At 45.1% G+C, this 11,621-nt stretch overlaps 2 protein-coding genes across 3 annotated transcripts; one reads left to right on the top strand and one right to left on the bottom strand.

The window, feature by feature from the left end:
• Positions 1-358: 358 nt before the first annotated feature.
• LOC110627783 (ABC transporter G family member 5) lies at positions 359-3,463 on the bottom strand. 2 transcript variants are annotated; one of them, XM_021774146.1, is made up of 2 exons: positions 2,768-3,463; positions 359-2,505 (listed from the first exon to the last, which is right to left on the bottom strand). In XM_021774146.1, the coding sequence occupies exons 1-2, from the start codon at positions 2,814-2,816 to the stop codon at positions 527-529; spliced, it is 2,028 nt and encodes a 675-aa protein (XP_021629838.1). In that variant the 5' UTR covers positions 2,817-3,463; the 3' UTR covers positions 359-526. The 2 variants fall into 2 exon arrangements, with proteins under 2 accessions (XP_021629838.1, XP_021629839.1); XM_021774147.1 differs by having other exon boundaries at positions 359-2,499.
• Positions 3,464-5,358: 1,895 nt separating this feature from the next.
• Positions 5,359-7,623, top strand: LOC110627674. Its single transcript, XM_021774017.1, has one exon. It carries the CDS (start codon positions 5,359-5,361, stop codon positions 7,621-7,623), a length of 2,265 nt encoding a protein of 754 aa, XP_021629709.1.
• Positions 7,624-11,621: the final 3,998 nt, after the last annotated feature.

Below are 11,621 nucleotides of genomic sequence, written 5' to 3'. Positions count from 1 at the left end.
ATTATTATAATTAAAAATTTTAATATTATATCTAAATTTTTTATTTTTTTTATAACCGATAACAAATTAAATAATTTAAATTAAATAATAAGCTATTAAGAGAATATGCTAACACTCAAAATAATATATAATAAAAATATTATTAGTATAATATATATTTAATAATACACCCATAATTGATTCTTCACCGTTTATTTACACAAAAAGAACAAATTAAGTTTGAGTGATTGCATATAATTTGGATTAGACCCACCTAAGTATTCTCATCAACCCCACTTTCATCTTTTTCAACTAAACTAACCAAGATTAGTCTCAATTGAAATAAACTTTTAAATTTTAAGTCCCATTTCCAGGAAAATTAGAAAGGAAAACTAGTAAAATAAAATAAAATATGGAAACTGAGAGATGTGGGTCATATATTACATTTTGTTTCATGATGTTTCTTTTTTTGTCTGCTATCTCAAGTAAATTCCAAAAACATGTGAAACTCTCTTGAGTGTGAGAGAAGAGCAAGCAAGCTGATCCATCAACCACAGATGACAGAACTCCGAGGACTTGAGAGAGAGCATCTAATTCTAAGAATCACATAAGAAATAAACCTATAAACAAAGATGAAGCACACCATTATCACCACATTTCTCCACCTGCTTTCTTCTCCATATCCTTCTTCTTTCAGCACATCTTCTCCTCTAACCATGCATCTCCCAAACATGTATTGCAGACATTTCCCTGATTTTGAGAACTCATTTATCAGCATTCCTTCAAATGGGTACTTGAAAACTGATACATAATGCATGAACATCCAGTAGTTTGGAATCCCATTCTTTGAGATGAAGTATCCAGAGAACAAAAAGAAGGAACCCATCACCCCTGATATTACTGAATTTCCAACGATGAAATTTGGCACTAGAGCACTCATGCATACCACAACTGAATTTGCAGTGTAAAGAATCAGCCAGATCAAGAGCACGAAGTGGGTGAATGCTGTGAAATTTGGATTCAGACCCACTAGCCAGTATAATGGAATAGAGAACAAAATGGCTAGAATCAATAGAAATGGCAAGTAAACAAGCCCATTAGCCACTGCATACGATGAGACTCTGTAGCTCCCGCAAGAGGTCTCCTTCATTAGAATTTCTCTTTCTTGCAAGAAGATTGGTAGAGCTTCTGTTGTGGAAGAGAGTAAGAATGTTAATGTAAAAGCAAATAGGCCTACTCTTTCTTCTGCTCCTGTCAAATCATCTTTTAAATTGCAAAAGATTGAACCTAAGACAAGCCCAGAAATTAGCATTTGAATTGTCCTCCATGCAAATAGCTCCTTGGTTCGAAAAATGTTTTTGGAGAATCTATGAGTGAGAATTAGAGTCTCCTGGAACCTGGAATTTGCAAAACCTCGAGGAAAATCAATCCCATCATTGATAATTTCCTCGTCAACAACTTTTGATTGCTGAAAGAGCTGCTGAAGAGTGAACTTTCCATTTCTACCGTCTCCTTCCTCTGCTTTCATGATCTCTTGTTGGGTTATAGAAAATGGAGTAGTTTCTATCTGCTGCTGCTGCTGCTGCTGCTGAATGGCTTCAATGGATTCTATGGCGAATTCAACAACATTGACATGAAGAGGAAGCTGCATCCCCATTGTTCGCAAATGAACTCCAAGCTGATCCACCGTTCCATGATGCAAAACTGACCCATTAGCCATCAGAAGTATTGAATTGAACAGCTTCACAATCAGAAACCCAGGCTGGTGAATGCTTAGTATTATGGTTCTACCCCTTGTTTCTGCCATAACTTTAAGCATGTCAATAATCTGCAAAGCAGAAGTGCTATCAAGACCAGAAGTTGGCTCATCAAGAATTAGAACTTTAGGATCATGTATAACATCAACTCCTATAGAAACTCGACGCCTTTCTCCGCCGGAGATCCCACGAATCCTTTCATCACCCACACGAGTCATGGCTACACGTTCCAGGCCTAGTTCGTGGACCAAGGACTTCACCCTTGATATCAGTTGAGCTTCAGGAAGCCTCAGACGCAGCTTGGCGCTAAACATGAGAGTCTCCTCCACTGTGAGGAGAGGAAACAGAGTATCTCTCTGTGTGACGTAGCCTGAAATCTTCTTGAACTGAGCTTTGTTGACGGGATTTTGGTTGAGAAAAACGGAACCATTTTGTGGGGTAAGTTTTCCGGCGAGGACTTCAAGCAAGGATGATTTTCCAGCTCCACTTGGACCAACAATGGCAAGGATTTCCTGTGGCTTTGCTTTGCAATTTACGCCATTAAGAACATGCTTTTCTGCCAGATTTGGCTTGAGTTCTTGATTAATCTGTTGATCTTCATTGAAGATTTTGAAAGGGTGTTGTCTTTTCTTGGTGGAAATCTTGAAGGTGATCCCTCTAGCTTCAACCTCACAGCCTTGTTTCTTCATTGAAGAGGCCTTATTTTCCATTGGTTTTTGGTTTGCTTCTTTCTCAAGACCAACTACTCCATTAGCAGCATACTCTGTTACTAATAAAGAAAGTAAAATTCAAAAAATAATGAAACAGAGACTGGCTCAAATGGATTTAACACCTGAATTTATTCCCATACTTCAAAATTATTTGAAAATATTCAAATTCATTTAATCAATTTCAGTTCTAAACTGAGATCATCTTGTTTTTATTTTAAACTGAACCGTAGTTGATTGTAATCAAATTGATCCATTTCTTTAATAATAAATAAATGAAAAAAAATACATATATTTTAATTAAAGAAAGTTAACAGTAAAGACCCGTGAAGGAAGTGGAAGTTCCAGCTGTGTGTGGGGCGAAGGATGGCATCTCTGGTTCCACCAATCTCCAGCTCTTTCCCACTTTCGCCACACAATTCAGTTTCCTCCCGTGACTTCTCTTACCAAAATAATAATAATACTATAACATAATTTTTTATTTTATTTTTATTTGGAGACAATGCTTTCTTTTTTCCCCGAAGATCAATTGTATTGAAACAGGTTTTTAGTCTAACAATCACACACCCAGGCTAAAAAAAACTTTCAGGTCCAACTACACGTGAAAATCCAAGGAAAAGCTCAACTTAAGCCCAGCCTAACTCATTCTAAGTCCCAACTTGCTGGAGGCAGAGATTTTGGCAGGCCCGCTTGGGACAAGCCGCAAAGAGGAAAATAAGCAAATTACTGGAGAAAGACGGAAAAAAAACACCATGGAGCACTGGATCTACAAATCAAAAGCCATCCACATCTATTAGAATCACAAAAGTCAAACGTTACTTGAGCTATGTGTCACATATCTAAGGTGACACTCCCAATTGCTCCCCAAAGTGTGGTGGTTGTAGGCCTATGGGATGATTGGGTGGTTGTAGCCTATGGGATGGTCGAACGATCTAAGGAGCAAAATTGCCCAAATAATGAAGGGACAAGCCAGTTGAAGGGAAGATGTAGCAGTGGAGCTATTGGATTGGCCAATATTGTTAGGGGTGTAAACGAACCGAGCCGAGCCGAGTTTTGAAGAGCTCAAGCTTGGTTCGTTAAAATTTTTTCGAGCTCGAGCCGAATTCGAGTTTTACTCATATCGAACTTGAGCCGAGTATTAAGAAGCTCAAGCTTGGCTCGTTTAGCAAACGAGCTTAGACGAGTCGAACTTTTATCGAGCTGAGTCGAGCTTTAATCGAGCTGAGTCGAGCTTTAATCGAGCTGAGTCTCGAATAGTTCACGAGTAAATTAATTTATTTACATGTATAATGAATTTTAGTTTAAAACTAATAAGTTTAAAACTAAAATAATTTTAGTTAAATAAGTATATCTACAAATTAGCATGTAAACTTATAAAGATGAGTTTTTAAATCTCAATGATCCAAATATATGCAAGTTTAAGAGTGTAACTAAACTATATAGAGCTGAATTTTAAAAAATTTAGATTTGGCTCATTAAAGTATATGCAGGGTTTGAGTTTATTTCTCTTATGATAGTAATTTCAGTTTGCTTAACGAGACTGTTCACGAGCCTATTCGCGAGCCTGCTCATGAACTCAGAAACGAGCTCAGCTCACGAGCCTTAACGAGCCGAATACTATGGAGCTCAAGTTTGGCTCGTTTACCAAACGAGCTTAAAAATTAAGCTCGAGCTTGGTTTGTTTAGAAATCGAGTCGAGCTCGGTCGAGCTTTTATCGAATCGAACCTCGAATAGCTCACGAACGGTTTGGTTCATTTACACCCCTAAATATTGCCAAGGGGCTATTGAATTGGCCAATATTGTCAAGGGAGGCAATTCTACCAACAATGGGCATTGGTGGCAGCTGGTTGGCGCATAGTCAGTTGGCTAAGCGTGGTAGGCCTATGGGAAGGTGTCACGACTCTTCCCATGCCTCCCTAAAATCCAAAGAGTTTTGCGAAGGAAGAATGGTGGGACAGCCCTATGGAGTGCCAAGGGGTGACTGGTGGCAGCAGCTGCGGGGCAGGCAGTTGGCAGATTCGTGGTTGGCCAGCGGGTGTGGTTGGCCAGCGGGCGTGGTTGGCCAGCGGAGCGTGGTTGGCCAGCGGAGCTGGTTGGCCTACGGATACGAATGGCCTACGGATACGGTTGGCCTACGGAGCTGGTTGGCCTACGGATACGGTTGGCCTACGGATCTGTGCCAGACGAGGGTCAATTGGCGGAACGGGCTGGAAGACGCACGAAGCTTCCAGAGGCGACTGGGGCGCACGGGAAGCTGCCAGGAGGTTCTGGTTGGCCAACGAAAATTCCAGGGGAGTTTGGTTGGCCTACGAAAATTCCAGAAGGCACCAGAACAGGCCAGTAACGCCCAGAACGGGCCAGTAGCGCCCAGAATTGGCCAGAACAGCCCAGAACCTTCCAGAAACTGGTTGGCCAGCAGATGCAACCAAGCAAGTGGGTCCCACAGGCAGTTCAGCCACCATGTCCAGAATTCTCTACAGGGTGAGAAATTACCAAAAAGTCCCTGAAAGTTCTAGAGAAGCAATCCTAGCCACATGTTCAAGAATGCATCTCCACCACATATTAAGGAGGTGGAATGCCTATAAATAGCCACTTAGGGAATTCATTTGTACATACAAGAAAAGAAGTGAGAAAGTGAGATACCAAAGGGTGTACAAAGCCTTGTAAAGCTTTCTTTGAGCAATACAAATTTCTTCCTTCCATCATCATTCTCCTTTGAGCTTAGCCAACACTTTCTCACACAACTAAGATTCCGTTGCCACAATCACCCAACTGCTCTTGTTTTGAGCAAGGAGTAAGGCTGAACTTAGCTAGGGGAGCTAAGTGCCGCACGGTTTAAGTGAGTTTCGGGTATTGAAACACTTAGTCCGTGACAAGTGGTATCAGAGCGTTGGTTTGCTTGATTGGGTGAAAGATGTCCGATCCAAGCGAGGTGATTGCTGGGGGAGTTGCTCCTATGGTGGAGGAGCATGCTGGCGGCAAAAGGAAAGGAAGGGGCAAATCGAGGGAGCCTACACGAGCTAGGGAGGAGCTCGGCGATATGGAGACCCGCCTTGCGAAGGTTGAGCTAGTATTGATCGAGGAAGAGGAGAAGTTCGAGGAGATTGACACCCGCATAGAGGAACTCGGTTCTGGGATGGAAGAGTTCCGAGAGGAGTTGCAGGGTGCCCTCGACTCCGCCGTCGACAAGCTAGCAAGTGAGACGGAGTCTCTTAGGCACGCCCACGCCGAAGACAATGCTACCATAAGGGAGGAAAACCGATTCTTGCGGGCTGAATTGGATAGGATGATGGGGAGGATGAAGGAGCTCGAGGAGCAATTGGCATTGTTGCGCTCCGTGGTAGTCCAAGGTGGGATGGCAGCCACACCATCCACTTCGGGAGCTCCTATGGCACGAGTGGAAGTGCCAAAGCCACAAGCGTTCAGGGGAACGCGTAATGCTAAGGAGATTGACAATTTCCTATGGAGCTTGGAGCAATATTTCAAGGCCCTAGGAATTGTCAAAGATGCGAGGAAGATTGATCATGCCCCACTATATTTGGCTGACACCGCCATGGTTTGGTGGCGAAGGAGGGAAGCTGACATCGAGAAGGGCACTTGCACATTAGAGACGTGGGATGATTTTAAGAGAGAATTGAAGAAGCAATTCTACCCAGTAAATGCTGCTCACGAGGCACGAGCAAGGCTAAGGAGGCTTACTCAACGAGGGGCAATTCGAGATTATGTGAAGGAGTTCACCGAGGTAATTCTCGAAATCCCTGGCTATCCTGATAGTGAAGCACTCTTTGCTTTTATGGATGGATTGCAACATTGGGCAAGGCTTGAGATTGAAAGGCGTGGAGCCCAAGATCTAGCCACTGCCATTTCTATTGCCGAGTCCTTGACTGAGTATCAGAAAGGGGACAAAGGCAAGGGAGTAGAGCACGTGAAGGCTAAGAGTAGTGGCGACGTCCATGAAAGCAAGGAGGGGAGTGCAAAACCGTGGAGATCCAAGGAAGGATTCACCAAGGGATGGAGGAAACCCGAAGGTGAAAAGGAGAAGCCTCTCCCGAAGTGCTTCTTGTGCGATGGACCGCATATGGTGAGGGAGTGTCCAAAGCGCAAGGTCTTGTCTTCCTTGGTGGAGGAAAAGGAAGCAAGCAAGCAGCAAAGGGAGAATATGTGCGTGGGTGCCTTACAATTAGCTGCCATCGATGTCAAGCCAAAAGAGGTGGCAAGTGAGCGCAAGGGACGCTTGTTTGCGCCAATGGAGATAAAGGGGCAGTCCATTCATGCTTTGGTGGACACCGGGGCTTCACACAACTTTATGAAGCTCGATGTGGCCAAGAAGCTTGGAGTTCCTTTTTATGGTGATGAGGGGTGGTTGAAGGTTGTCAACTCTTTTCCAACCCCAACATATGGAGTTGCGAGGAATGTCCAAGTAAAGATAGGTGAGTGGACTGGAACTTTGGACTTCTACATTATTGATTTGGATGATCATTCTTGTGTGCTAGGAATGGATTTTATGGATAAGGTGAAGGCAGTTCTTCTCCCCTATGCCAATGATATGTGCTTAGCCGATGGGAATACCTTGAAGGCCATAAACTTGGCAAGAGGGAAGAATGCCACTAGCACACTTTCTAGTTTACAAGTATTAAGTCCAAAGGAGTTGCCCAAGGAGTCATTGCCACCGAGGAAGAGCAAAGGGCATGATAAGATAAAGAGAGTGAGGATGACTGTCGACGCGATGGGTCCAAAGTCTTCCTTGTTGAGGCGCATCAAAGGGGCAACGATGCGTGAAGGGCAAGCCAAGCAACTGGTGAGGTTGGCTCGCGATGGGGTAATAAGGAAGTTTGTGGTTGATAATGGGCTCATTAAAACAAGGCGTGGCAGCATCTTTGTGCCTAGATGGGGCAAGCTACGGGAGGAGGTCATGAGGTGGTGTCATGACTTCATGATTCGTGGCCGTCCAAGTGTAAGAAAAATGATGGCAGTGCTTGGACGTGAGTTTTATTGGCATCACATGGTGATGGATGTCAAATGGTTTATGAGGGCTTGTGTGGGGAATCATAGAGGTGATGGTGATTCTCCAAGGGAGGTAAAGTCTGAGGGACGTTCTCCAGCTGCACCAGGGGTGAGTAGACCGTGGAGGTCTAAGGTGCGACTTCGAGGAGACGCGACGAGGGCGTCGCGAGAATAGCTGGGGGAGAATGTCACGACTCTTCCCATGCCTCCCTAAAATCCAAAGAGTTTTGCGAAGGAAGAATGGTGGGACAGCCCTATGGAGTGCCAAGGGGTGACTGGTGGCAGCAGCTGCGGGGCAGGCAGTTGGCAGATTCGTGGTTGGCCAGCGGGTGTGGTTGGCCAGCGGGCGTGGTTGGCCAGCGGAGCGTGGTTGGCCAGCGGAGCTGGTTGGCCTACGGATACGGATGGCCTACGGATACGGTTGGCCTACGGAGCTGGTTGGCCTACGGATACGGTTGGCCTACGGATCTGTGCCAGACGAGGGTCAATTGGCGGAACGGGCTGGAAGACGCACGAAGCTTCCAGAGGCGACTGGGGCGCGCGGGAAGCTGCCAAGAGGTTCTGGTTGGCCAACGAAAATTCCAGGGGAGTCTGGTTGGCCTACGAAAATTCCAGAAGGCACCAGAACGGGCCAGTAACGCCCAGAACGGGCCAGTAGCGCCCAGAATTGGCCAGAATTGGCCAGAACAGCCCAGAACCTTCCAGAAACTGGTTGGCCAGCAGATGCAACCAAGCAAGTGGGTCCCACAGGCAGTTCAGCCACCATGTCCAGAATTCTCTACAGGGTGAGAAATTACCAAAAAGTCCCTGAAAGTTCTAGAGAAGCAATCCTAGCCACATGTTCAAGAATGCATCTCCACCACACATTAAGGAGGTGGAATGCCTATAAATAGCCACTTAGGGAATTCATTTGTACATACAAGAAAAGAAGTGAGAAAGTGAGATACCAAAGGGTGTACAAAGCCTTGTAAAGCTTTCTTTGAGCAATACAAATTTCTTCCTTCCATCATCATTCTCCTTTGAGCTTAGCCAACACTTTCTCACACAACTAAGCTTCTGTTGCCACAATCACCCAACTGCTCTTGTTTTGAGCAAGGAGTAAGGCTGAACTTAGCTAGGGGAGCTAAGTGCAGCACGGTTTAAGTGAGTTTCGGGTATTGAAACACTTAGTCCGTGGCAGAAGGACATGTGCCAATGGGCCTATGAGGTGCGCAGAGGCTGCGGGACGCGCAGGGGACGGGAGCGCTGCGACGACAGACTTGCGGGACGCCTACTGGTGCGGGACACTGTGGGGCGTGCAACGGGTGCGCGACACGCAGGATGGGCAAGAGCTGCTGTGGAGCGTGCAAGGCGGGCGCGCATGAAGGATGCTGCGCGACATGCGCTGGTTAGCCTACCAAGCTGTAATACCTGGCTAGACTCCGGTATCGGAATTCCTACCGTCCGGTGGAATGTCGGATGTCGGAGACCTCTAGAAGGGTAAAACCATGTTTTCATAAAATGTTTTCATGTATTTTAATGTTTTAAGTATGAAATTAAATGAGTTTTTACATGAAAAGTCTTTGGAGGAAAACCCAGGTTCGGCCGCCGAACATGCATGCGTTTTGGAGGCACGTTAGGCCCCCGAAAGCACGAGTGAGGGAAGTCCAGGTTCGGCCGCCGAACCTCATGTTCGGCCGCCGAACATGGCATGCATGCGGAGGCACATTCGGCCCCCAAACGTGGTCTGGCCAGCCACTATAAAAGGGTCCCTTAGCCGAAAACGGGCGAGTTTTTCCCCATTTTCGGCCAAAGTGAGCTTTCCGCCGCCCCTCACCCATTTTTGATGTTCTTCCTCTAAATCTTTCAAGATTTTCACTTGTTTTCCCTTGGTTTTGAAGATCTAAGCTTTTGAAACAAGTTTTGGAGCTTTGGGAACTCAGGAGCTCATTTTTGTGGATCTCCAAGTTTAGGTCGTCTCCCTCTCGATCTTCAAGAGGTAAGAGCTGATCTTAAGCTCCTTATGTGTTTTAACTAAGTTTTTATGCAAGATCTATGGGTAGAAATGCATGTTAGGGTATATGTTGAGTTTATGGGTTTTAATGCTTTGATGAACAATGTAGCTTGTTATGTGTTGTTTGAAGTGTTGTAGTTGGGGTATATGATAGCTTGAGACCCCTAGGTGTAATGTATGTGAGGTATGCATGTTTTAGAACTAGTTTTTACATGATTTGAGCTTGGGAGGCAAAATGTGCATAGAGGAGCTGAGTTTCTGCCCTTCGGGAGAAGCTCAGGTTCGGCCGCCGAAGTGACTTTCGGCCGCCGAACCCTCTTTTGTGGAGGCAGCATTCGGCTGCCGAAGTTGCCCCCGAAAAGAGACTTTCGTCTCTGTCTGGAACTTTCGGCCGCCGAAGGTGCCGCCGAAAGTGCCCGACTTTCGGATCTGTCCAGGACTTTCGGCCGCCGAAGGTGCCGCCGAAAGTGCCCTGTTCAGCCATTTCATGCATATTTCTATGTGATGTTTTCCTAATGTTTTAGGGGGTTTTTGGGGAGTTTATTAGAGTTATGTTTGTGTATGTTTGGTCCCTCATTGGAGTCCACCTGTGTAGGTTCGGACCCAAGGAACCGAGGACCCCAGCAGTGAGATAGCTGCTTCAGAGTCTGTAGAGCTTCAGCCAGAGGTGAGTGGAATAAACCTTAAATTTTTAAATAAATGAAATATAACTTTTTGAGCACGTTCATGCATCATATATGCCATGTGATATTATAGGGTGTTTGCATTAGTAATCACGAATATGTTGCATTGCATAATATGATGTGGATGCGGATTGGCTATTGGATGATCCTCTAGTCCTCCTATGGTATGACATGATGATGATACGGTACGGATTGTCAGTGAGGCCCATTCTACGCCCCTGGACTATGTTAAGAGAAAGACCAGTGAGGCCCATTCTACGCCCCTGGCACATTGAAATGTTATGTTATGTTATGTATGTAAGAGAAAGACCAGTGAGGCCCATTCTACGCCCCTGGCACGATTGGACTATGTTGAGGACTATAGGTGACAATACCATCCTTATGTGATATGTTTGTGATGTGTTGCATTTCATGGAAGCATGAAATATTTTAATATATGTTTTCTCTATTCTGCTCACTGGGCTTTATAGCTCACCCCTCTCCCCTAATCCCAGATGTGCAGGTACAGGGTAGACCAGGAGGTTAGCCAGAGTATGAAGCAATGTTATGTAATAGTTAGATTGTGGACATGACAATTGTATTATGATGTAATGTAAAAGAGTTTTAATTCATGTTGTGAAATTTTGAATATTGAGGATAGAGTTGTGCTTGACCAATACAGATTGTTGATCCCACTTGTATGTACATGGTCTTTATGATATGAGATATGAGGTTATGTTTCAACCAAGCTTATGTATGATGAGATACCCCATTGGAGCATCTGATGAGGGCTCCAGTGGAGGTTTATGATATGTTTATGTTTATGTACAGGTTGAGCTTGGTTGTTATATGAGAATATTTACAGGTTTATGAGTTTTGTTGATCATGTATGGGATTTACAGGTTTACAGGATATATGTCAGGCTTGCTACGGGTCCCGGCGGCCTTACGCCGATCTGGATCCTAGCGCCGGTAGCGGTCCGGACTTCCGGGCTGTTACAGAATGGTATCAGAGCCCTAGGTTCATATGGTCGGACCTAGAGTGTTGGGCTCATAGATGTTATAGAAGGTCAAGCACAATAGGAAAAGTCATGTTCACTAGGATAGGATGTTGAGTCCTGTCTTGCATGATGATGTGATATGCCATGATTATATGCATGTGCATAAATGATATGTTATGTATGCTATGTATGTGATGAGGGTTCATGTGTGCCCACATGAACCATATGATGCTGATGTTTGTGCTATGTGCTGTTTTCAGAAAACAGGATGAGAGGAACTCGTCGATCTGCACGATTGACTGGAGTGCCACCTGAGGATGAGGGCATGAGCGCCCGTCCTCCAGCGTTGCCTAGGGCAATGTCTAGCAGGTCCAGCAGGGACCGAGCAATGAGAGACCCTAGAAGGTCTTTGGATTTGGACAGAAGCAGATCTGTGAGGGGAACAGTACAAGGGAGAATGTCAGTGGATGTGGAGGACAGTATGGATGTAGAGCAGAGGAGGGATGGCAGTTTGGGGA

The sequence above is a fragment of the Manihot esculenta genome, chromosome 12, assembly GCF_001659605.2.
Source record: "Manihot esculenta cultivar AM560-2 chromosome 12, M.esculenta_v8, whole genome shotgun sequence".
NCBI classification, from domain to species: Eukaryota; Viridiplantae; Streptophyta; class Magnoliopsida; order Malpighiales; family Euphorbiaceae; genus Manihot; species Manihot esculenta.
This window is presented reverse-complemented; position numbering and strand designations above follow the sequence as displayed.

What these genes read in the sequence shown, in the direction of transcription:
- LOC110627783 (XM_021774146.1), bottom strand. Translation starts at nt 2,816, where the DNA reads ATGCCATCCTTCGCCCCACACACAGCTGGAACTTCCACTTCCTTCACG. An exon ending in AACTTCCACTTCCTTCACGG is followed by an intron (nt 2,506 to 2,767) that starts GTCTTTACTGTT and finishes TTTCTTTATTAG; the next exon opens with TAACAGAGTATGCTGCTAAT.
- LOC110627674 (XM_021774017.1), top strand. Translation starts at nt 5,359, where the DNA reads ATGTCCGATCCAAGCGAGGTGATTGCTGGGGGAGTTGCTCCTATGGTG.